Below are 24,055 nucleotides of genomic sequence, written 5' to 3' on the forward strand. Positions count from 1 at the left end.
TTTTAAGAATCCAAGTTTTTTTTTAAGAGAAGTCCCAAGTTAACAGTAATTTGAAATACTCAACAAGTCAGATTATTTGACTAAAGCAAAAAAATAAACTGCTGAAAGAACTCAAGTCAAGCAGCATCTGTGAAGGCAAAGGAATGGTCAGTGTTTTGGGTTGAGGTCCTCCATCAGGACTGTGTGTGTAAAGGGAAGATGGCCCATATATGGAAGTGAGTGGGAGGGGTGAGAGAGGCTGGTTGGTGATAGTGGAACCAGATAAAGGAAGGGTAATAGGCAGATGGAACCAGATGCAGGAGGGTGAGGATGGAAAAGGTGAACAACAGGAGGGAGACCCAGGGTGGAGTGGCGGGATTGGGAAGGGAACACAGAGCGGGTTACCTGAAATAGCTAACCGGTTTAATTTTTCTTCCAGATTCCAGTATCTGCAGTCGCTTGTGTCTCAGATTATTTGACCAGTTTCGATTTAGGCTAATTTTAGATCGGCAATATTCTTTGACATTTGAAGATGCATCAGGGCCTCATTTTCTTTATGTATTTGCCTTTCCAGCGTACTCCATTCAAGGTCAAAGTGTGCAGATGATCAGCCCATCTAGTGAATCACACCAGCAAGTGGTTGCTGTTGGTCAGCCACTCACTTCTCAACCCCAAGGAACAGTTATGGTGAGGTTCCTTTTTCTCCACTGGAAGATATAGTTACGTTGACTTGGTGTATTTTAGTCATTCATAAGTTAAACCTTTTTTTCTTTTTCTTCCCAAGTTGACCGCGAAGAATATTCAGTGCATGCGAACTTTGTTAAATTTAGCTCATTGTCATGGATCAGTACTTGGAACTTCATGGCAGCTCGTTCTGGCTACTCTACAGGTGTAGTAAACATCCTCTGCACTTTTTTTTGTTCCATAATAAATGGGGTGGTATTCCAGTATGCATAGGAATTATTCCACCTTTGCTTCCATAATATTGTAATATTTTGCATAAAGTTCACAAGACTAAATGTGGCCGGGAAGCTTGTTAAATGGATCTGGGTGTGAGGCACACCTCCCAGTGGAAAAACTGGTGCTTTTAGGTAAGATTAAGTATTGACTTCCCTTGCTCCGCCCCACTAACACCAGTTGCATGAACTGGTCATTGTTTGTTGAATTGTGCTACAGCTAAATTTGGCTGCTATGTTTGCCTACATAAACATAATCACTGTGCTTCAAAGTGACTATTCATAGAGTAAATTCAGTAAATAAATGGATATCTTCTCTCTGTTCTGTCCAAGAGCAGGAAACTGGATTTGGACAAACTAGTCTGCTGTCATTAAATATACATTCATTAATTTATCTGTAAGACTTTGTTAGGTCTTAGAATTGCAGTTCATAATCAATAAGTATCCAATGTTCCACATGTTGAGATTCATTGTTCACAGGGGAAAGGAAATGTGCAACTTAAGGTTGATTTTTTTATATACAGTTCAGCAGTTCCATACATGTGATGGATGTGATTTAGAAGGACTTGGAAGATGGGGGCAGTGATCTTCCTCACTGATGTGGTAGAATAGGCTTGAGGTGACTGATATAGAGGCTTCATTCCAGAGGTGTCAATTGCAAAGAAGCTAAAAAGGGAAGATTGAAGGATAAGAAAGGTAAAGTGAAATAGAGATGCAGCTCAACAAAGCGTTGTTAGTTTAGGAGGAAGTGGAGAACTAAGGTCCATCACTTCCCCTACTATCACTTCCCCAGTTTAAAAAGTGCAGTTGCATCTAGTGCATATTATGGGAAAGAATGAACTGAGCACTTTCAGGTATATTACCTACATTTCAAACTGCTGATGATTAATTTGAATTTCAACTTAACATTTTTTTTCCAAATATTTCTGTAAAATTTGTGGAATATATGAAGTATTGCTTTGGTCAAAATGTTCTGATCTACAACACAAAATATCCATCAACATTGGTGTGAGTCTATAGTTTTTGAATGCACTTTTGTCTTTGCATTTAGTATTAAATGATTTACATTTTAACTAATGCCAAACTAAATTAAGTTTTTTTTTCCCAGCATCTTGTATGGATTCTAGGCTTGAAACCTGCAAGTGGGGGTGCTCTGAAACCAGGTAGAGCAGTTGAAGGACCCAGCACTGTAAGTAACCATGTTCCACTTGCTTTAAAATTCATGGTCACCTCATCTCTCTCAGAACCCACTGTAGCAGTAGAACTCTTGTGTGGGTTTCAGATGTAAACAAAAGCTATTTTTCAACTATTTTGTAAAATATATAAATTTAGGAAATTGTTAATTTTCAAATGAAATCTTGTGTACCATTTGGAATTTAATGTTCTCAAAGGATATTTTGAAAATATCTATCTTCAGAGTCGCACTCTGCTGCTGGGCTTTCATACCATTTTATAAAACTGTTGACCTGTCATATGCCCGTACATTGTATTGTTGTCCAGCTAACTAATTTATGGTTGTAACATTCTTTAGGTTTTGACCACCGCTGTCATGACTGATTTGCCTGTGATTTCAAACGTACTTTCAAGGCTTTTCGAGAGCTCTCAGTGAGAATTTTCTTTTAATAATCAAAACCAGTTATTTTCTTACAGAGCATTCAAGACAGTTTAATAACATGTTTTAATTCTTGTTTTGTAGGTACCTTGATGATGTATCACTTCATCACTTGATAAATGCTTTGTGCTCCTTATCAGCCGAAGCTATGGATATGGCATTTTGGAACAACAAGGTAGAAATGAAAAAAATTACTTGGCGTTGTGGTATATAGACACCATGACAGCTGCTGTAAAAACAATCAAATGAGTCCATTGTTGAGTTTTCATAACACGTTCAGACATCTTTTGCAAGGAGTGTTTATGTTTACAAAAAATTAGGAATGGTGAACACAAAAAGGAATCGTACACAAGAACAATTGTACTTCTAGACATTGAACTTTTTTTCTGGACTCATGAATCTATTTTCAATTTGCTCTGAAACACTGATGTAAATTATTTTTATACTTTGCTAAGTTTCACTGATTGTATTTACACTTCGACTTGTCTCTCCTTCCCTGCCTCCATTACCAGGTAGTTACGTGAATCTGAAGGAGAATTGCATCACTTTCAGTAGTGTAATAGCTTTGTTATCTGGCAGAAAGTGATGCTAGAAAATTTTAGAGACTGAAAAATTATACTTCAAAAGAATGCAGTTTTAGATTTAACGACTTAGAATTTTCTTTTAACCATCAAAAAAATTCCACTTTAATGTGTTATTTGTTTCAATCAAATTAAAATCATAAAGTCAGAGTTGGAACAGGCCCTTCGGCCTACCATGTCCATACTGACCTTTACGCCCATCTACAGCAATCCCATATGTGCCCATATTTGGTCTGTATTCTTCATGCAAATATAGTGATCAAATTTTCTTCGGTATTTTTTTTTTAAATTCTTGAATTATAAGCAACAGCTTCTTCTCCTCTGCCATCAGATTTCTGAACGGTCCGTTAATCCATAAACACTACCTCATTATTCCTTTTTTTGCACTATTTATTTTTGTAACTTACAGTAATTTTGTCTTTGTACTGTACTGCTGCTGCAAAACAACAAATTTCACGACATATGTCAGTGATAATAAATCTGATTCTGAATTCTAAATCTGATTTGGATTCTGAAGCTTTATTTGACAACAGGCATAGCAATTTTAAATTACTCTCCCCGTTCAGACTTGACTGCTTTCCCATGGGACAGGATTCTAAATTTCTCTTTTTGTGTGGAAAAAGTCCTTCCTGCCATCAGCACTGAATGACCTCAGAGGAAAAGATGGGCCAGATTGTGCACGCTCACCCGCTGATTGTACCACCTCCCACACAGGTCTTGCAGAGAGATGGGTTGCGCTGAAGGCTTTCATTCTATGGCAGCCTCAAGTGACTACGGGCCTCCAGTGATAGAACCTGAGACCCTCGTGCAGTCAGCTTGCTGCTGCCAGACACTTAGAAACACGGAAAACCTACAGCATATACAGGCCCTTCGGCCCACACAGTTGTGCCGAACATGTCCCTACCTTAGAAATTACTAGGCTTACCCATAGCCCTCTATTTTTCTAAGCTCCATGTACCTATCCAAAAGTCTCTTAATAGAAACAGTTCTCTTAATAGAACCATCTTTCATTGGTGTAAATGTCTCAATTTGAGAGACTTTTTAAGATGATTGAAAAGGACTGAAATGATTAAAAATAAAAACAAATTTACTTAAAACACATTTAATATTTAGTGAAATATATTTAGTGAAATAAAGACAGACAAAAGGCAGCTAAATATATCTTAAAGGTCAAGTGGCCCCATACAAGTGCATGGGATTGCCGGCATAAAAGTGATCGGACAGATGTGAAGGACACATCCTGCCCCTCAGTTCACGATGTTTCAGAGTTGCCTTGGTGACGAACCCACAAGTGGAGCAGGAGGTCAGATGTGCAGGCATCTCCAGCTTCCGAGTTGGAGTGTGTAGAAGCAGAAGTTGAAGTCATCAGAAGCCAGCGATTCCTTATGAAACAACAATGAGCAATCCAGCCCAGCAACTTCTCTCCATTAGCTCATTAGATAGTTTTCAACTGCTTCATTAATCTACCTCATAATCTTCCAAATTCAGGTGATACGAGTCAGGTCGATGCAACTTGTCCTTGTAATTCACAGTTTTAGCTCTTGTATCATTCTGGTGAGTTGCTTTATTGATGGAGCTAATAACTGTTCTATTCTTGAATTAGGAGCCTTCCTTATTTGCGGTGGCGAAGTTGTTAGAAACAGGACTGGTGAACATGCATCGAATTGAGATTCTCTGGAGACCACTAACAGGGCATCTTCTGGAGGTAAATCTTCCATTTCTTTGCGTATTTATTCCTGACTCAGTTGTTGCTGTGTGTATGAATTTATTCCTGACCCTGTTGTTGCTGTGTGTGTGAATAATTGTTTTCTGACCAACGATTTCTTCTGCTTTTGTACATATTTACTTTTTAATATTAACGATGCATGGCAGCATGTTTCTTGAGTATCCGGTCCAGCTTATTTCAGGAGGTGGGGAGGAACACATGTCAAGTGAGCTATATTTCTTGTAACCTACTGAAAACTTATCAAAAGTAATTCACTTCATTTACAATGTAATAATTAACCCATTTTCAAATCTTTACCTATATGGATTATATGGTGGAATGAATTTGAGCAGCATTATTTTTTAACGGAGTAATAAAATGAAGGCTACCAACTAAAGAGAATTTGAAATCTTGTATTTCTAATCTAATAGACGTGGTTCTTTGGCTGATTATCCTGCAACTCAGCTCTAACTTGTCAGGAAGGCAGCAAGGGAGATGCGGAAGCAAATTCCGTCCCATCCAATACTTTGATTTGACCTTCTGAGGCACCAGTTGAGATTTACCTTTTGAATTATTGAGAGGGAGCATTGTGTTGCAAACAGCTTCTGTGTATCTGAGATGGGAATTCCTGTTGTTATCATTGGAAAATGAAAATATTCTTTATTGGATACATTATCATTGTGAGCATAAAATTTAATTTGATAAAGATGAATGTGACACTAGTTTCTATTAAGGAGCAAAGTCTTTATTGAATGGGTCCATTCCCCAGTATTCTGAACTTGCTCTAGATCTCTCTAGCTAATCCTGCTACCTGAGAGTCCTAAAGGTGAGCAGTGAGGCCCTGTGTGTACATGGGTCTCATTGGCCAGAACTGGTCACAGGGACAGATAGCAGAGCCCTGGCTCCCAGCTATCTACCTTGACGATTCTGAATGCCCCTGATATTCAGAAATATTGAAGAACAATCAAAGTTTTTTTCATCATTTTTAAAATTTGTTAATGAGAATCCATAATCATCCAAAACACACACAATAATTAAAAGCATTAAAGCAAACACAGTTTTAAAGGAAGTGACTAACTATATTTTTACCTCCTCACAACCGTTCAAATTCTGTTCAGATAAATAAGTTTGTGCATCCTGTGTTGGATCTAACGTGACACAAAACCCGAGTCCGTTTCCCCCAGAAAACTCCTGTTCCACCTTTGGACTCCGAGTAGAGGGGGGGAAATCACTGGTGGAGCTTGTCCGGTTATACCAGGGCTTAAATATCTGTGCAGGAGTCACACAATTGCTGGCACCTATGTGGGTAAATGCCAACAGCTTTACTTAAGCTGTTAGCCAAACCCAGTAAAAGTCTGGGTCACAAATGTTGATGATAGATGTAATGTGTAAAGGCATGTGAGAAGTTCTTTAGTTTTTCATTTTTATTCTGAAATAGTTGAAATTTTACTATCCAGAAGTTCAAAGAAAATGATAATGTATTTGTTAAGGAAGTGGTTCAGACAAATTATAAATTGGGGCATTCATTAAAAAGTGATCCACGTAAGTTTCCTTCTCATCGTTGCCAGGTGAAATACTCTGATTTGTTGCTTCTGAATTGTTGATCTTGCTGTGTTCTTTGTAACCTGCGTCACCTTCCTTTCTGTTTTCCTTCCTGTTGCTTCGTCTTGTTGTCTTTTACAGAAGGTAAGTCCTTCCCTATTTACATACCCTTGAGACAGTTTTGTCCTATGCCAGACACTTCACTTATTGTTGTCACTGACATTTGTTCCTTTTTGGTCAACTAACAGATGTCTCCAATTCAGTCTTTTAAATGTTACCTACATTCAAGTGGTACAAATTTCTGCTGTTGGACAATTTACTCTGTTAAGTTCTGCTGTTGAATTTGCCAAGGATTGAGGGAGCCCTTTAGCCTACAGTGATATTGTTGTGGGGAAGATTTAATTCTGTATTTGTTCAAGACTGAATCTTTCTGATACTTCAATGTAACTACAATGAAAGTGAGCATTCAAAGTTGTACCAGTCTCAAGGTTAACAAAATATACAGTGAACCATGATTTAATACTTTTGTTATTGTCAACTTAGAACCTTTCATTTAAATAATGCATTTTTCCTCAGTAAGCCATCACAGCTTCAGAATCAGGTTTATTATCACTGTCTTATATGACGTGAAATGTGTTGTTTTGCGGCAGTAGTACAGTGCAAAGGCAAAATTACTATAAATTACAAAATAGTGTGTAAAAAAAAAAATGAGGTAGTGTTCATGAGTTCATGGACCGTTCAGAAATCTGATGACGGAGAGGAAGAAGCTGTTCCTGAATAGTTGAATGTGGGTCTTCAGGCTCCTGTGCCACCTCCCTGACAGTAGTAATGAGAAGAGGGCATGTCCCGGATGGTGAGGGTCCACTGTTTTTGAAGTGAATTTGTTTTTGATTGTCTTAAGGAAATTGCCACCGCCAGTGGATGCATATAAAATTTAATAAATAGTAGGTATGTACATTGTCTGGTAATCTCTTTAAGTAGTAATGGTTGAGCAGTAAATGTTAGTCATCACACCAAGAGATATAGCGCCTTGTAATCTTTCATGTCGACCAGAAAGAAGCAGTTGTGTTTAGCTTCTCTTCAGCATGATCCCCCTTAACAATGCCAAACAGCTTTCAATTATGCCTTCCTAGATTATATGCTTATATTCTGGATTGGCGTGCACACCCACAGTCTTATGATCTCAGGAGTGAGAGTGCTACAGATGAGCTAACTTGGCTCTAAACCTGATAGAAATAAATTACCATCAAGTTGCTTTCCTAAAGAGGAGTAATAAGATAATAAAAATCCTGCTGATTTATGAAAATTTCTGGTTGAGTACGGAGGCTGCAAAATTTGAACCACTTTGCAACCAGAAGTGTGCTGTGTGAAAATTTGGTCCTGGGCTTTCTCTTTAAGATAATTCTCCTGTTCTCTGCCAGATATCATCAGTCTTTCTTCTCCTGAACTGATCTCCACAGATCAGCTCATCTTTGAAGCTTCACTCGATAGTTTTTTGGGACAGGGATTGGCTGCAATTTTTCTTCACCTTTACCCAGCGTTTGGGAATTCATGTAATTGCTGCCACACCACTCAATACCAAATGTATACAGACCTGGGAACCTTGTGTGGCTGAGCTGTACAGAATTACATTGAACATACTGGGTAAACATAGTCCAGAGGGCCCAACTAATCCATAAGTGATGTTCCCCTTGCCTAACTCAACTTGAATAAAACATCAAGTGTGTGTTATTGTTGTGAAAAACTGCAAAATTAATAAGTACTACAGCAGGTAATAAGATCAATTTGAATTCCTTAATTTGAATAATTTTATGATTCAAAATATTTGATGCACTAAATATCTTTTTTTTATTTGCTTTGCTTTATTTTTGTTTTGCACAGAAAACATCTTGACACTTACTAGGGAAAGACTGAATGTATATATCTGACTGCTGATATTAAAATCCAGTCTAATTGGAGACATTTTTGAATAATCTTTTGATTAGTAAACATCATAGCCTTGTGTCAGAATGTCATTTAAGCAGATCACATGGATGATTTCTTTAAAGAACATGTAGGGTCCTCCATAAGTACTCCTAAAACACAATGCCTTCAAACAGCTTAGTATGAGAATGCATCGAATGAATTCTGCATCGTTCCACGAGTGAAATTATTTCTGTTTGCGCCTTTGCTTGAAATATTGAACTAGTGACTATAAAGCAATCATCTTTTAAATGTCAAAGGTATAAGGGTGCTAAGTTGTCAATAGTTATTGTTTAAATTAGTATTAGAGAATCCTTGTAGTACACGGAGATTTCAAAATAAATTCTTTCTCCACTTGATTTTTGGATTTTGAAGTTTGCTAGTGACTAATATTTTAAACTGTGGTGGAAGAGGTCTGTGGTGCAGTAGTCTGCTGGGATTGGGAATAATGTGTGATGCAAAGAGAAATTTGATAATCAGATATTAATAGATTTTTAGTGGTGAGGGAATTGAGGGATACGGAGTTAGTGGTGTTGAATGGCATACTAGGCATAAAGGATTGAATGGCCCAATCCTCCTGATGGTGCACTTAAGAAATCGAATTGTGATGATCCATTGAGATGCTCCTCTGAAGAACTTGTACCAACATAAGTTTGTGTTTAAGCTTCTACATAATTTCCTAAAATCTTTTTTGCTTTATTATCTGAACTTAATATTTCCCAGGTCTGCCAGCACCCAAATGCCAGGATGCGGGAGTGGGGAGCGGAAGCCGTCACTGCATTAATTAAAGCTGGACTGTCTTTTAAACATGATCCACCACTATCAGAGAATCAGGTTGGTTCAGTGTGCAAAAGAAAAGAGATTATTACAACCCATTCAATCAGGCATGCATTTTGCCCAAGCCTTAAGGGGACCTAGCATATGCTTGTGGTGCCTTTGCTGTGTTCCTGTTCTTAGAGGGAAGAGTACCAATCAGATCCTTAAATGAACCTTGAAACTAATCCATTCCCATCGCCGATGTGTCATTCCAACCAACTGAATTGGTGCTGGATGCATTAGGGAAACATGCTACTGGCTTAGAGATCAAGATGCCCTGGGTAGATTGCAGAGGGTCATTGCTGTGTGCAACCCTAATAGCTGCATTGTCTCAGTGGCTACAAGACTGCAACTTTTATGGTCTTGTTACATTGCCTCAGCAGGTCAGGCAACATCTATGGGAAGAGAAACAGTTAATGTTTCCTGTCAAAGACCTATCATTGGAACTTTAACCTCCTGAGTGTTTCCAGCATTTTCTCCTTTTATTTGACACTCGGTGATTAAGTTACCAGAATTTTGGACTAAAAATTAAGTGACATAGGTTTCAATCACACCAGAGCAGTTGGGAATTTAAATTTAAACAAATCTGGGGGAAAGAAATTATGGTCCCTATGAAATGACCATATTGTTGTAAAAAAAAATCCATCTGCTTTACCAGTGCCCTTCAAGGAAGGTAAATCCACTGCCTTTACCTGATCTGGACTCCATGACCACAGATCTACAGATGTGGTTAACTCTTAATTGTCTTCTGAAATGTCCGAGTGAGTGAGTCAGTTCAGGGGCAATCGGGGACAGACAGTATAAGGCAGCACCAGCGACATCTATGCCCTCTGAACAAACTCTCACTGGCAGAAGGGATGGGTATGAGGACCACAGGTAATTGGCCTTTGTTTTGTGATTGAAGATTAGCTTAACTGCAGGCTGCTTGTTACTTGATGGCTGCGCCCATAGATTCTGTCTCCAGTTTGCTTGAGAAACTGGGTTCCTTGACAAAGTCCAATTTGTTGACGGCAATTTGACTTTGTTTCCTCTCAATTGGACAGAGGCTGCAGTTGCTGCTGCTGAATCCACTGAAGGAGTTGTCCAATATTGCCCAGTCTGACATCCGACAGAAGCAATTGGAATGCGTACTCCAAATCCTGCAAAATGAAGGTGACAGCCTGGGACCTGGCTGGCCTCTGGTGCTGGGCGTCATAGGAGCAATCCGAAATGACCAAGGGTGAGAAAACCTTTTCCATTGTTACTTTGCTTCCATATGTCATGACTGAGGCCTGCATGCTATTCCCAGACTGCAAATCTGTATTTGAATCACTGTCTTTTCAGCAAAGTTGTACAACTAAAGTATGTACATCACTCGGGGATAATGTAATTTTTATCTCTGGCAGTTCACAGGCCTTTTCTGTTGCTATTATTTACGACTTATCTTATAAACTACATGTGCAGTAGAAACTAACGCATTTTTTTGTTCTTGTTAGCAATTTTTAATTTTATGAATACATCAGATAAAATCTGCAGATCTACTAATCTAAATAATGTGATTGCCATTCTAACCCCAAAAATATCCATGCAAGTTTAGCACATTGTTAATATTCTTTTCGGGTATCCTGTTACACAATTTTAATTTTTGAAAGGAAGCCAGAGTTTGGTCACCTGTCCTATTATTCTGTGAAGCACCTTGGAATGTTTTACTAAGTTAAAAGCACTGTGTAACTACATATTGTTGAAAAACTGGTTGATTTTGCAATTACTTATGTTTTACTTCTGAAGCCTAACCGTAGCAGTGTGTGAGACTGATGCATTGCTTTATAATCCACAGCATGTGCACTGTCTCTAGAGAGACATAATTATGCTACCAATTTAATAACGGCAGGTTGTAATCTCTACTTTTATCGCCATGTAATATTTTCTAAAGAATTCTTTCTCCCTGCCAGTGACAGAATAAAATTACCCTTTTAATAATGAACAGTTTTCTTTCTTTTTGCAGGGAATCTCTAATTCGCACAGCATTTCAGTGTTTACAGTTAGTGGTGACTGACTTTCTTCCCACAATGCCCAGCACCTGCCTTCAGATTGTCGTGGATGTAGCTGGCAGTTTTGGGCTTCAGAATCAAGAGCTGAATATTAGTTTGACGTCAATAGGTCTGTTGGTAAGAACCTTAATACTTCATTCCTTGTGGCATCATTGAACATTTTTGTGGCTATGTTTGTTTTTGAAGGTCGAATGTATTGAATATAGTTTATTGCAGCCAAGGTGTGGTATCTACGCCTTTAAATGGATGCACAGCACACTTCCACAGTGTAAAACCACTGCTGAATGTTCACACAGGCTTTGTTAAAATGGTTGGTGTTGTGGAAAGATCAACATTTTTGTGCTGAGAGAGGATCTGTTATGGTTAGGTGGAAGGTTGGGATCAATTTTACCTGATTTTGACTGAAGGTGATAAATTATTCCAATCCCCAGCAGCGAATCTCATCACATCCATGAATTCTAAAGCAATTAAGCTTTAAAGCAGGAGTCATAGAAATGAGAACTTGTTACTGATGCTAGTAAACCTTGTTACGGACTCGGTGAAAGTCCCTTTAAGATTGTGTGTGTGTGTGGCGTGCTTACGTCAACAGAAGATAAAGGACGTAATGACGTTTGTTGAAGAGGTCAGAAGAAAGAGAGAAGGGAGAGAGACACCAGCCTGCTAGTTTTCTCTATCGATGGATGAGAAACAATAACTGTGTCTGCCACTGAAATCCATGTATGGAAATTGGAAGTAATCCAGTGGAGTTCACCTTGTTGCTGACCTGTAGAAGGAAACAGGTATTTGTGTCGACGACCACGATTCGGATACTTTTCAGGGTGAGGAAGTCACTACCGAGTAAACACTGAAGTGTCGTTTGGGTTCCATCGTGGAACATTTGGACTTCATAATTACTCTCTCTATGTTCTCTACATCTACGTCTTATCTTCAGACAACGGTGATTGTTGAAGAAGCCTTTGCTCATGTTTCACCTTATGGCTTGCGGAACTGAACTTTAAGAACCATTCGTTGGACTTGGAGTTTGGGACTTTGCCACATACACACACACGAAGAGTTTAGTTTTTGGGGTTAATGTTCAAGGTTTAACATTTTTGAATTTCTAACATACTAACATTTTTACTTCTATTTTTCGTATTATCATAAGTAGTGATTAATAAAATAGTTTTTAACACCGAATCATGACTCGGTGTGTTTCGTTTGTTGCTGGTTCGTAACAGCCTTAGAGTTGCCACTTCTTTTTATGCAGAACTGTTTTCATTCTTTTCAAGTACTTTAGAATATTGAGGTCTCTGGTAAATGTCTAGTTTAATGAGTACTGTTTAATATTTAGTAATTTATGTTGAAACTGGCTGAGGTTTTCAAATTTAGTAGTTATTTTCACTTCATGTAGCTGTTAATCTGGTCAGATTTCATACTTGCTACTGACCTGCACTGGATAGCTTCCAGCTCCATTGATGTCATTTTCTATATTCTGCTCTCTTCTGTATTTTTTGTTGAAGGATATTGCTAATTCAGCTTAACTTTTAATCACAGCATTGTTCTTCTGTAAAAACTAACAGCAAGCAATCAATTCAAGCTATTTATTTCCATGTTGCAATCTATACTTAAACATCCTAAAGAGGGAACATTACTAATTTACTAAGAGCACTGATCCTTACTTAATAATTTATTTAATCTTCTTCATGCCTGGAGTATTTCCTTCAAGTTTTGGAAGTAAGGGTTAGGAAAATCTCCATCAAGCAGGACCTTTTATTTTTCTAATATTTATGTTTTCCTTTCAGTGGAACATTTCAGACTACTTTTTCCAACGAGGTGAAACGATTGAGAAAGAGCTCGAGAAGGAAGAAGCTATGCTGCAGAAACAGGCTGAGGAAAAGGGGGTTCCTTTACATCGGCCGTTCCATCCCGCTCCACCGTTTGACTGCCTCTGGCTGTGCCTTTACTCCAAGCTGGGAGAGCTGTGTGTGGATCCGCGGCCGGCTGTCCGAAAGAGCGGAGGACAGACCTTGTTTTCCACAGTGGGTGCACATGGAACGTTGCTCCAACATGCGACGTGGCATACCGTGTTGTGGAAGGTACTGGAAAATAAAGTCATTACGTATACTGCATAACTTCACAATCCAAGACAACCAGCTGACACCTTTATGCAAGTGTCCAACTGAGCAGCAATCTCAGATCTGAACCTCACTCTTTGCAGGTCTCAGCCCCAAGATTGCAGTTCTCCATTGTGGGTTTCATTGGTGGAAAACAGAACCCAGTCCGTCACAGGCTCGTTACTTCCTTCCATCTAGTCCACCTTCACGGTACATTGTGTCAGGAAGGATAACAATATCGTCAAGGATGCCCTGCCACCCTGGCCATTCCCTTTTATCTCTTCTACCTTCTGGGAGAAGATACAGGAACTTGAAAGTCCAGACTTAAGAACAGCTTCTTCCCTACCGCTACCAGACTTCTGAACCAATCACCTCTTTCACACCCCCTTCCCGGTGGTGCTGCCACATTCTCAGACTCTTAACTCTTCCTCTCTGTTATTCTGTTATTGTCACTTCAGCATTTCTTTTTGCACTACTTCAGAGTGCACTACAATCATTGCACCATTCTGTTGTTTTGCGTTGACCCTTGTATTTATTGTTATAGAACCAGAGAACAGTACAGCACAATACAGGCCCTTCGGCCCACAATGTTGTGCCGACCTTTAAACCTTGCCTAAGACTATCTAACCCCTTCCTCCCACATATCCCTCTAATTTAAATTCCTCCATATGCTTATCTAGCAATCTCTTGAATTTGACCAATGTACCTGCCTCCACCACCACCCCAGGCAGCACATTCCATGTTCCAACCACTCATATTTATTATTACCATGTATACTGTTCACTCTGAGCTTCATGCGAACAAGGAACTTCATTGTACCTTGGTGTACATGATAATAAACTAATCTAATCATTGCTTTCCCTTTGCTCTCGCCCATAATTTGATTTCTACTTGACTGTTCGCCCTTTCAACTTTACTTCAGTTTGGAGTACTCCATATATTCCCTCCTTCCTTGCTGATCTAATGCTTCCCTCCCTGGCTCTGCACTCTTGTGCTTATGATGGTGCATACTTGGAGCTCTTGCAGAGAGTTCTGGCAAGGCATCGCTACCTCACAGCTCAGTCCCCTCTTGTTGCCTCTCACACTGTCTCTGCCGTCTCCAAGCTCAATCTGCTCACTGTTTCCAGAATTTCAGGCTAATGCCATTCCCTCAGATTTTAAGTTGGTGTTATATGAATATTCCATAAAAAGCTCTTATGAATGTTCAACATGAAAATTTAGACTGATTTCCAAATCAGTGGCATCTTCATATACTAAATTTTGGACTGTAATGTCATCTGAGGCAAAATATAAAATATTCATTGTGTAGCTCAAAAGTTAAAAAATTCTGCTTCCAAATTTCATTGACTGTCAAATTCCAAGTTTTTTTTTATTAGATTTCTCTGGGGCATTGTTCCTTCTGCCCAGATATCATTGCCTGTCTAGGGAGTCAGACTTCCCAATGGCCCCGACAATATGACTCTGCTCCCTAAGCTTTTCAATTCTTTAAATTACTTCGAACCAAAAATCCAGCCACAATTTCTGTCTCGCCTGCAAACAGCAGCAACGTGCCTGCTTCTCTTCAAACTCAGCCCGATCTCTCTCCATACCCCTCGCCGTGGCACGCTGTGACGGTTGGTTGGTTCAAAAAGAAGAACTGAAAAAAATCACTTGGCTTACAAGCTATGCAGTAAGATGTGCCCCTAATATAAATCAATTAATGTGCGGTTGGAAATGGCTTTGAAGAAAATTTTTCTTCAGTTCGAGGAAAATCAGGTGCATTTAAATGAGCTCATCTGGTTGAAAGTTTAGATGGTCAGAGGTTTAAAAGGCACTTGGACGGGAAAGGTTTAGAGGGATATGGGCCAAATGCAGGCAAATGGGACTAGCTTCGATGAGCATCTTGGTCGGTATGAACGAGTTGGGCTGAAGGGCCTGTTTCTGTGCTGCTAACTCTATGATTCTAATGAATAATATAACCCTTTTATATGTGCATAGGTTTATAGGTATGGATTGCACTGAAGTCTTTGCATTAATTACATTTGATTGACATTTGTACTAAATCATGTTTACTTTGGGCTTGAACTAGGTTTTATTTCCCCTGCTGGATCGGGTAAGAGAATCATCCACTACAGCAGACAAAGAGAAGATCGAATCTGGCGGTGGAAATATCCTCATTCATCACTCAAGAGACACCGCTGAGAAGCAGTGGGCAGAGACTTGGGTTTTAACATTGGCAGGGGTGGCTAGAATCTTTAACACCAGGCGATACTTACTACAGTCTTTAGGTAATCTCATTCACCACTTCAAAGTCATGCTATTAAAATATGATGCTTCTAGTGTTGATGGCTGTTGAAGGTCTTGGAATCTCTATTATGGATCTTTATTCTTTTAATTTACTACAGGAGACTTTTCCAAAGCGTGGGATGTATTGTTGGATCACATCCAGTCTGCTGCTCTGAGCAAGAACAGCGAAGTTTCTTTGGCTGCACTAAAGAGTTGCCAGGAAATTTTACAGATTGTGACCCCTGTAAAGGAATGCGATAAGCCGGAAGGACTTGCCGGAGTTAACATGCTGCCTTTTGTGGGGCCTCTGATTCCAACGGGGCCACCCAGAGTCTTGAACCGAAGCGATTCAGTGGGGGAAAGGCTGGGACGACACAATGCAAGTGAACTGAATGCTGCCGGAGATGAGATTGAGGACTCTGCCCTTTGGTGGGCTGCATGGAACACCTGGTACAGAATAGGTTCAGAGAGCACCAAGCCTCCAGCCACCTGTGATAAGCTGTTCTTCATTCCAAGTCAGCCCTTCCTCACAGCACTGGTGCAGATTTTCCCAGCTCTGTACCAGCACATCAAGTCGGGCTTCAGCATGGAGGACCTAAAGAAACTGGGTGTTATACTGCACGGCGCTGTATCAGTTCCTATCAGTTCTGACGCCTCGCCTTTCATTCTTCCATCCTACACTGAAGCGGTACTCACTAGTCTACAAGAAGCAGTACTGGTAGCTCTCGATGTCCTTCAAAAGGTAACAACGCATGATAAACTATCCATTGTCACCATATTGTTGGAGGATGATTGCATAATATTAACTTACTAAACTAACGTACAGAGGCCTGGACTTTTCAGAGACAATCAGAATCAGGTTTATTACTACTGACATAGGTCATGAAATTTGTTGTTTTGTAGCAGCAGTACAGTGCAAGACAGAAATGACTAAGTTACAAAAATAAAAAAAATAGTGCAGAAGAGGAACAACGAGGTAGTGTTCATGAACCATTCAGAAATCTCATGGTGGAGGGGAAGAAACTGTTCCTGAAACACTGAGTGTGGGTCTTCAGGCTCCTGTACTTCCTCCCTGATGGTAGTAACGTGAAGAGGGCCTGTCCCGGGTGATGAGGGTACTTATTGATGGATGATTCCTTCTTGAGGTACCGCCTCTTGAAGATGTCCTCGATGACGCGTTCAAATCCCACTGTCCCACATTAAATAAGTTATTAAAAGAAAATTTATTATCAGTTATTTAAATAACCATGAAATGTTTGCATTGTTGTAAAAATAACTATCTGGGTTACTATAACACCCAAAACGCTACAGGAACTCAGCAGGTCAGGCAGCATCTATGGAGGGAAATGGACAGTTGTCGTTTCGGGTTGAGACCCTTCATTTGGTTTGAAAGATAGAGGGGAGATGGCCAGTATAAGAAGGTGGAGGAAAGGGGTGGAGCAGGAGCTGGCTTCTTAACCAGATTGCAGCATCTGCAGCCTCTTGTGTCCCTCTATGTGGTTCCCTAATACCCTGGCTAACACCATTCTGACCTATGCTTGACACAAGACACACAAGTGAAGTTGACTCTTAACTGATGTCTTGGTTCAGGAGTAGACAGTTTCATGGCAGTTGTAGCAAAACACTGCAAGAGAATACTAGGTGAATGGTACTGATTCAAAGTGTTTCACCATCTGCTCAGGAACAAGTAGGTATGGACAATACTTCCAGCTTCACGGTGATGCTCAAGGATTAAATGAAAAGAAAAGACAATTTGAAGATGACAAATTAAATACAAGATAATGGGTTTATTTTTAACATTTTCCCAACTTGTTCCTTCCTCTGTTTAGGCTATTTGCATAGGACCAGAAGACATGCAGATCATGTACCCAGCAATCTTTGACCAATTGCTCTCATTTGTCGAATTCTCCTGCAAGGCACCAACATATGGAAAATTAGAAACAAAAAATATAGCAAATGCAAAGTTTAATCAGGTATGCTTGTTTTTTATAATACAATCTAATGACGCAGTACTCAAGTATACGGTTGCAATTATAACAGAGTAAACCTGAGGTTTAGTTTTATTTATTCACGTGAAGCATTGATCTTGGCAACATTTGGACTTCAACAGAGTTCTTTATGTTTGTTTTTTTTTAACCTGACGTGTTTTAGCTCGAAGCTGAACAGTGGAATTCTAAAGGATAACATGGGTAGAGGGAAAGAGAAAATTCAGACAGCTCATTTACCCAACAGCTTAATTTTAAACTTCTGGTGAATTAAGTATATGCAGTGTCTAGCCACATATAAAGTTGTGCATTGCAGGAATTACCCACTGTTGACTGCTAGTCTGTGCTGTTTTGGCTTATTTCAACTTAGAGGAAGCTAATGAATAAAATTAACCTTAATTTTAATATTAAATTAAAATTAATGTTAAAATGAGGAAAATTTGGCTAGGGTTGCACTTGGATTCAACATCCCTAGACCTCCTTTCCTCCTACAATGTTTTCATCTTGTGCATTTGAAACTGCAATTTGGTATAGTTTGGGTAGAATTTGAGCCAGTCTTTCTGCAATACTCTTAGCTATAAATAATAGAGCATATTTTGTTTCTATGTGAGGTTATTAAACCATTTCCAGTGTGTGTAATTAAGCAATGACCGTGATTGCAGATCAGCCCCGAACTATCAGACAAGCTGTAAAACTTCAGCTGATACCCTGCAGTAGGTGAAAGTGAAACAGGTTTGAGGACAGGAAGAATGGGGATCTGTTGGTCATATTTTAGAACATAGGACATAGAACACTACAGCACAGTACAGGCCCTTTGGCCCATGATGTTGTGCCAACATTTTATCCTGCTCTAAGATCTATCTAACCCTTCCCTCCCACATAGTCCTCCATTTTTTCTATCATTCATGTCTCTTAAATGTCCCTAATGTATCTGCCCCCACAACCTCTGCGTTCCACGAACCCACCGCTCCGTGTGTGTGTAAAAAAAAAAAAAAAAAAAAAAATTTTTACCTCTGACATCCCCCTATACCTTCCTCCAATCACCTTAAGATTATGCCCCCTCGTGTTAGCCATTTTTGCCCTGGGCAAAAGTCTCTGACTGTCCATTTTTGGGCATGCAAGTTTTGGACAGAAGGTCCGACAAAAGGTTCTGTACACTGCAGTCTGATTTTGGGAAGTAATGTCAAAATTTTACCAAACTTGGGAGCTCTAGCCTAAGTAAGATGATTTTAGTTTTCTAAATCGTCACTAGTCTTCAAAAGTTACCATCAAAATCTGACAGCATTAGAAAAATACTTTTGCTAATTTTCCTGGTGAGCAGATTTTCAGAACTTCATGACATTGTTTTGACAAGAATACAGATTGGGCACCCTCATCTAAATTGTACAAAATAAAGGCAGCATTCTTTGCACTCTTGGTCACTTAACATTTAATGAACAATTATTGCTGTTTAAATATAAAAAAAAATCATTTTTAACACTAATTAAAATGTTCAAGCCAAAGTGCAAAGATGATTATTTCCCATGTGCTGACAGAACTAAAGGAAGATTACTGATATTAAGTATTCTTGCTTGACTTGTAACTTTAGAGCACTTTCCTCTAGTCTTTCTTTCACTTTCAATCCTAGTCACAATTATTTATTGAGGTAATTTATTATCTGAATGTTCACATTACACCTTGAAAGCTGAGAGAGCCTCAAATGCAGAAAGGCCATTTATTCACGTTTTTTTGGAAAATAGTTAAAGTAGAACTTAAACTCATCCATTTCATTTCAAATAAACTTACCAAATTAAGTTAACTAAAATACTTTTGCACAGCCTGCATTTTTGTCACCAAGTATGTGACAAAATGACAAGTTTACCTTTCTAAGTGTTGATACTGATTATGATCTTCTTTTATTCTGTTGATGCTGCGTCTGTACCTGACGGATATGTAATAGATTCAGCTATTTGCTCCGGTAAGTTTCAAGCCTCCAGTAGGTTATTTTTGACTTGACCCTGTTCAGACTGGCGTTAGACTACCCTAAAATCGCATGGCAAGCTGCACTTCAGTATACCATTAACACAGATTGTTGCTTCCTAGTTTTTCTGACTTTTAAAGCTGCAGTGTCCTTTTTCTGATGATCTAATTAAAATTCATTTCATTAGTCTAAAATCAGGTCATGCTGTTAATTCTATGACTTTGATGACCTAAGCTTAATAACTGGAATGGAATAAAGTGTCTGCATGTTGAAATGCACAGGTTGAAACTTATCGTTTTACAGTAAGGAGTTTTTTAGTTGCACCTGGCCTTGCTGTAGTATGTCTGAAAATTAGTGGTTGGGTAATCCACTAGTCTCCCTTTAAACGTTAACTCTTTCAGCTTCAATTGCTGTTAATAGGCTGGATGGCTGAGAAGCTGCAGGAATTCCATAAGGATTAGAGAAAGGAGCCCTTCACAGGGGAGTAAATACAGAACATGGAGCAGTACAGCACAGGAAGGCCGTTTGGCCCAGGGTGCCCCTGCCGACCATGATGCCAAGTTAAAAAGGGACATCTGCCTGCACGTGGTCCGTTTCCTTCCATTACCTGCCTGTTCATGTGTCTGTCTAAATACCTCTTAAATGTTGCTGTTGTATCTGTTTCCACCACTTCCCCCGGCAGCACGTTCCAGGCAGGTCTCCCCTCAGCCTCTAATGCTCTAGAGAAAATAATCCAAGTTTGTCCAACCTCTCTCCTCATAGTACTCTCTAATCCAGGCAACATCCTGGTGAACCTCTTCTGCACCCTCTCCAAAGCCTCCACATCCTTCCTGTAATGCAGAGACCAGAACTACACACAATACTCCAAACGGTTAAACTAATGTCAACAGGCTTTAGACGGGGATTCAGTTAATGTTACTTAAACAAGGGATTGAATGACAATATAAATGTTTACTCTTGGTTCTGCAAACAATTCTGACTCTATTTAATCACTCTGGAATTTCTAGATAAACCAGTTATTATTATTAACTTTGATCTTTGCCTTTTAACTTGCTTTCAGGTATCGTTACATCTGCACTCTTATTCTTGTCCTCTAGTCCCCCTGATTTATTTTTCACCTGTATAGAATTATGTTTCTGATGTTGATCTGTGGGGAAACCCCCCCTAATGGGAAAGATGCCTTTCTGTTGCATTGTATTTGCTGTCTGGTTCATTGGTGAAGAAGAACACACCTGAAGAATGGCAAGTTGGGTGAAAAGGGCAACTGGGGGGAATATTGGTCATCAAAAGCAAACAAAAAGGTTACTGGAGTTAGGCGAACCTTTCAAAAAAAAACTCTCCAGTGTAATCGTGTTTCATCATGAGTGCTTGGCATTTAGCTTCCTGGTCCTGTCTCTTGCCAGGAGAGTGTAGTGTAGGTACCTGAGGACAAAGGTTGGATTCCTTCAAGCCAGCAACTTGCTGCTTCGCCCTTGGAGCAAAGGAATATGTTGCTGAATGTGTTGACGCATCCAATTAGGAGTGCTGTCATCCGTTCTAGACCAACTCTACTGCTGATCACTTGGTCTCATGAATGTGGGACTGCCAGAAGGTGTCTGTATGAAGCTGGCAGCTGTATGTTGCACAATGACTGCCCATCCCTCGCTGTAGTCATCTCATCTGATCTTCCCTGTGTACCACAAAGCTGAATGGGCAACAGACCACTGTTGACGTGGTTGCATGTAGTTGAGGCTGGCTTCAAGCAACAGGGTCTTAAACTGAGTTTAACGTGGTGACGTGCTCAAAACGGGCTGCTAGGCAGCAACTCGAGACCACAGCAGTCTTCCAGGTGTTAATGAGTTCACTCACGCATTCCTGAGGGAATCTTCTACAACTGATCAACAGCAATGGTTGAGTCAGCTTTTGTTTTTAATCAGATGGCAAAACAAATATTAAATCCTGCATAAAAGCTATCCTGATGATTACTGCGTACTAATAATTTAATTTGATTATCCATCACTAAATGGAAATGATTGTTTTTAACTTTAGCTTTCAAAAGGCAGGTCACAGCAGAGAATCCTGACTTAAACACTATCAAAACCCCTTTATATATTTGTGGTGCTAATCAATTGACTACATGCCTTTGTTGTGGATAGACTTTAAGATAAGATGCCTTTATTAGTCACATGTACATCGAAACACACAGTGAAATACATCTTTTGCATTGAGTGTTCTGGGGGCAGCCCGCAAGTGTCGCCATGCTTCCAGCGCCAACCATAGCACGCCCACAACTTCTTAACCCGTACGTCTTTGGAATGTGGGAGGAAACCAGAGCACCCGGAGGAAAGCCACGTAGACACAGAGAGAACGTACAAACTCCTTACAGACAGCAGCCAGAATTGAACCCAGGTCACTGGCGCTGTAACAGCGTTACGCTAACCGCTACACTAACTCTTGTGATGCTCCTTTGCTTAGTACCGGCATTTCAGTTATAGTGTAAGTGTGGTCCAGATGTCAGCCACTACCTGGCATACATCAGAACAAAAGGGAGTGAGTGTGTCAAGGGCCAGCTATCCAGTTTATACCCTGCAGGCTTATCATTGGTGCTGTGCTGAGAGGCTTCAATATGTTAAATTTGTGCTGCCAGTGTAGTGTTCACTGTTGGGAATGTGTGCAATCTCCCTTGTAATTGGCTGTTTTCATCATGGTCATTGATTATCATGTCTCAAAGCAACAGAGAAATGTGTTCTCTGCATGCTGTCAAGCCATCAAAGGTTGTCAGGAGATGAGTGCTTTTATCAATGATTTTAAGCCCTGAGCTTCAGACAACTTGAACAGTTATCAGTTCATTGGACTGAATGCCAAGAATCATTAACAATACAGTGCTTCAGTCACTAGCACAAGAGGAAATAGTGTTATACAAGTGGTTTATTGTACGCAAGTAACTTACAGTGTAGTAGTTTTAATAAATGTGACAGTTAAAAAGAGGGCAGGCAAGGTAGTGTAGCAGTTAGTGTAACGCTATTACAGCGCAAGCAATCCAGGTTCAATTCCGGCCGCAATCTGTAAGGAGTTTGTATGTTCTCCCTGTGACTGCGTGGGTTTCCTCTGGGTGCCCCGGTTTCCTCCCACGTTCCAAAAGACGTACAGGTTAGGAAGTTGCTATGGTTGGCGCTGGAAGCGTGGCGACACTTGCGGGCTGCCCCCAGAACACTTGACGCAAAAGATTCATTTCACTGTATGTTTCGATGTACATGTGACTAATAAAGAAATCTTATACTGCATATAAAAAAAAATTAACACAGGAACACATTGGAGTTGAACTTGCATTTTGGCATAGACTAAAGTAGTATAAACTTGAAGGTATAAACGTCTGAAGAACAGCGATACTGCAACTTTAAGCTTTTGAGGTTCTTTCTCCTTAGTTCTTTACCTCTCCACCTCCTCAGTGATTTCTGCATGCGAATCAGCAAAATTAAACTGATAACCATTTCTCTTCACTGCAAAGCACCCTCCGAATTGCAGGATTGTTAGTATTTTTGCCAACTTTTAGTTTTAAGTACGGTAAACTCTGTTTTCTTGCAGGCAGAGTGGGTAGCTTTGAATTACGTACCTTTTGCTGAAAAGTCACTAGAAGTTGTTGTGGATTTATATCAGAAAACAGCATGTCACAAAGCTGTGGTAAATGAAAAAGTCCTTCAGAAGATCATTAAGGTAATTTATGTTGAAATACATTAAGATAGTTTATAATTGCTTTGTGGATTAACTTTGGATGTTCTATAATGGAAATTTTCTGGTTAACTTTAACTGGTCGACGTAGACTTTAGGTAACCTTTTAAATGGGCAAGGTAATCAGCTTTCAGTTTTCATTTCTTTGTGTATTTAAATTCCTGTAAACTGGTTTGATTCTTGGCTTTTGTGAAATTTTCTAGATCTCAAAAACTGTAGGTTCAAATTGTAATGAAAACTCTGAATCTAGAAATGAATTCTGAAGACTTTCTTCCATTGTAATAAGACAGTGGCATGGTGTAATCATGATAAAGAAGTTTGCAGATGGTACAAAGGTTAGTCATGTTGACCATGAGAAAAGCATCAAATTGCAGGAAGATGTACAAAGTCTGGTTATTTGGGTAGGAAAGTGGCAAATGGAATTTAATCCAGAGAAATGTGGGAGACTGCTTTTGGGGACGGGCAACAAGGGAATGTACAATCAATGGGAGGACATTGAGTGGTGTGGAGGAACAGAGGGATGATGTTCACTGATCATTAAAGGTATTAGGGCAGGTCAATAAGATGTGTACAAAGATGTATGGGATGCTTTCCTTTATTAGGCAAGGCATAGCATATAAGAGTAGAGAGATTGCTACCACTAGTTGGGTAACACTAGTAACGTGTCCCGTTCTGGTCACTACATTACAGGCAAGAGAGGTTGCAGAGAAGATTGACAAAGTTTCTGCCAAGACCCAAGGATTGCAACTGGGGGGAAAGATTGGATAAACTAGGGTTGTTTTAGGAGCAAAGCAGGCTAAAGGAAGACTTAATTGTGGTGCAAGAAATGATGAGGGACCTGGATAGAATAAATAGGACACA

The 24,055-nt window shown here is 39.6% G+C and overlaps 1 protein-coding gene across 1 annotated transcript in view; it reads left to right on the forward strand.

Annotated features, from left to right (window-relative positions):
• mon2 (MON2 homolog, regulator of endosome-to-Golgi trafficking) overlaps positions 1-24,055 on the forward strand; it is a 110,491-nt gene that overhangs the window by 72,197 nt on the left and 14,239 nt on the right. The window contains 15 exon segments of the mRNA XM_052030315.1: positions 554-666; positions 764-868; positions 2,044-2,124; positions 2,467-2,540; positions 2,632-2,722; positions 4,732-4,833; positions 9,061-9,171; positions 10,197-10,372; positions 11,138-11,300; positions 12,965-13,258; positions 15,345-15,543; positions 15,661-16,283; positions 17,371-17,514; positions 19,466-19,483; positions 23,051-23,179. Of these exon segments, the coding sequence (XP_051886275.1) occupies positions 554-666; positions 764-868; positions 2,044-2,124; positions 2,467-2,540; positions 2,632-2,722; positions 4,732-4,833; positions 9,061-9,171; positions 10,197-10,372; positions 11,138-11,300; positions 12,965-13,258; positions 15,345-15,543; positions 15,661-16,283; positions 17,371-17,514; positions 19,466-19,483; positions 23,051-23,179 (2,423 nt within the window).

The sequence above is a fragment of the Pristis pectinata genome, chromosome 15 (assembly GCF_009764475.1).
Source record: "Pristis pectinata isolate sPriPec2 chromosome 15, sPriPec2.1.pri, whole genome shotgun sequence".
Lineage (NCBI taxonomy): Eukaryota > Metazoa > Chordata > Chondrichthyes > Rhinopristiformes > Pristidae > Pristis > Pristis pectinata.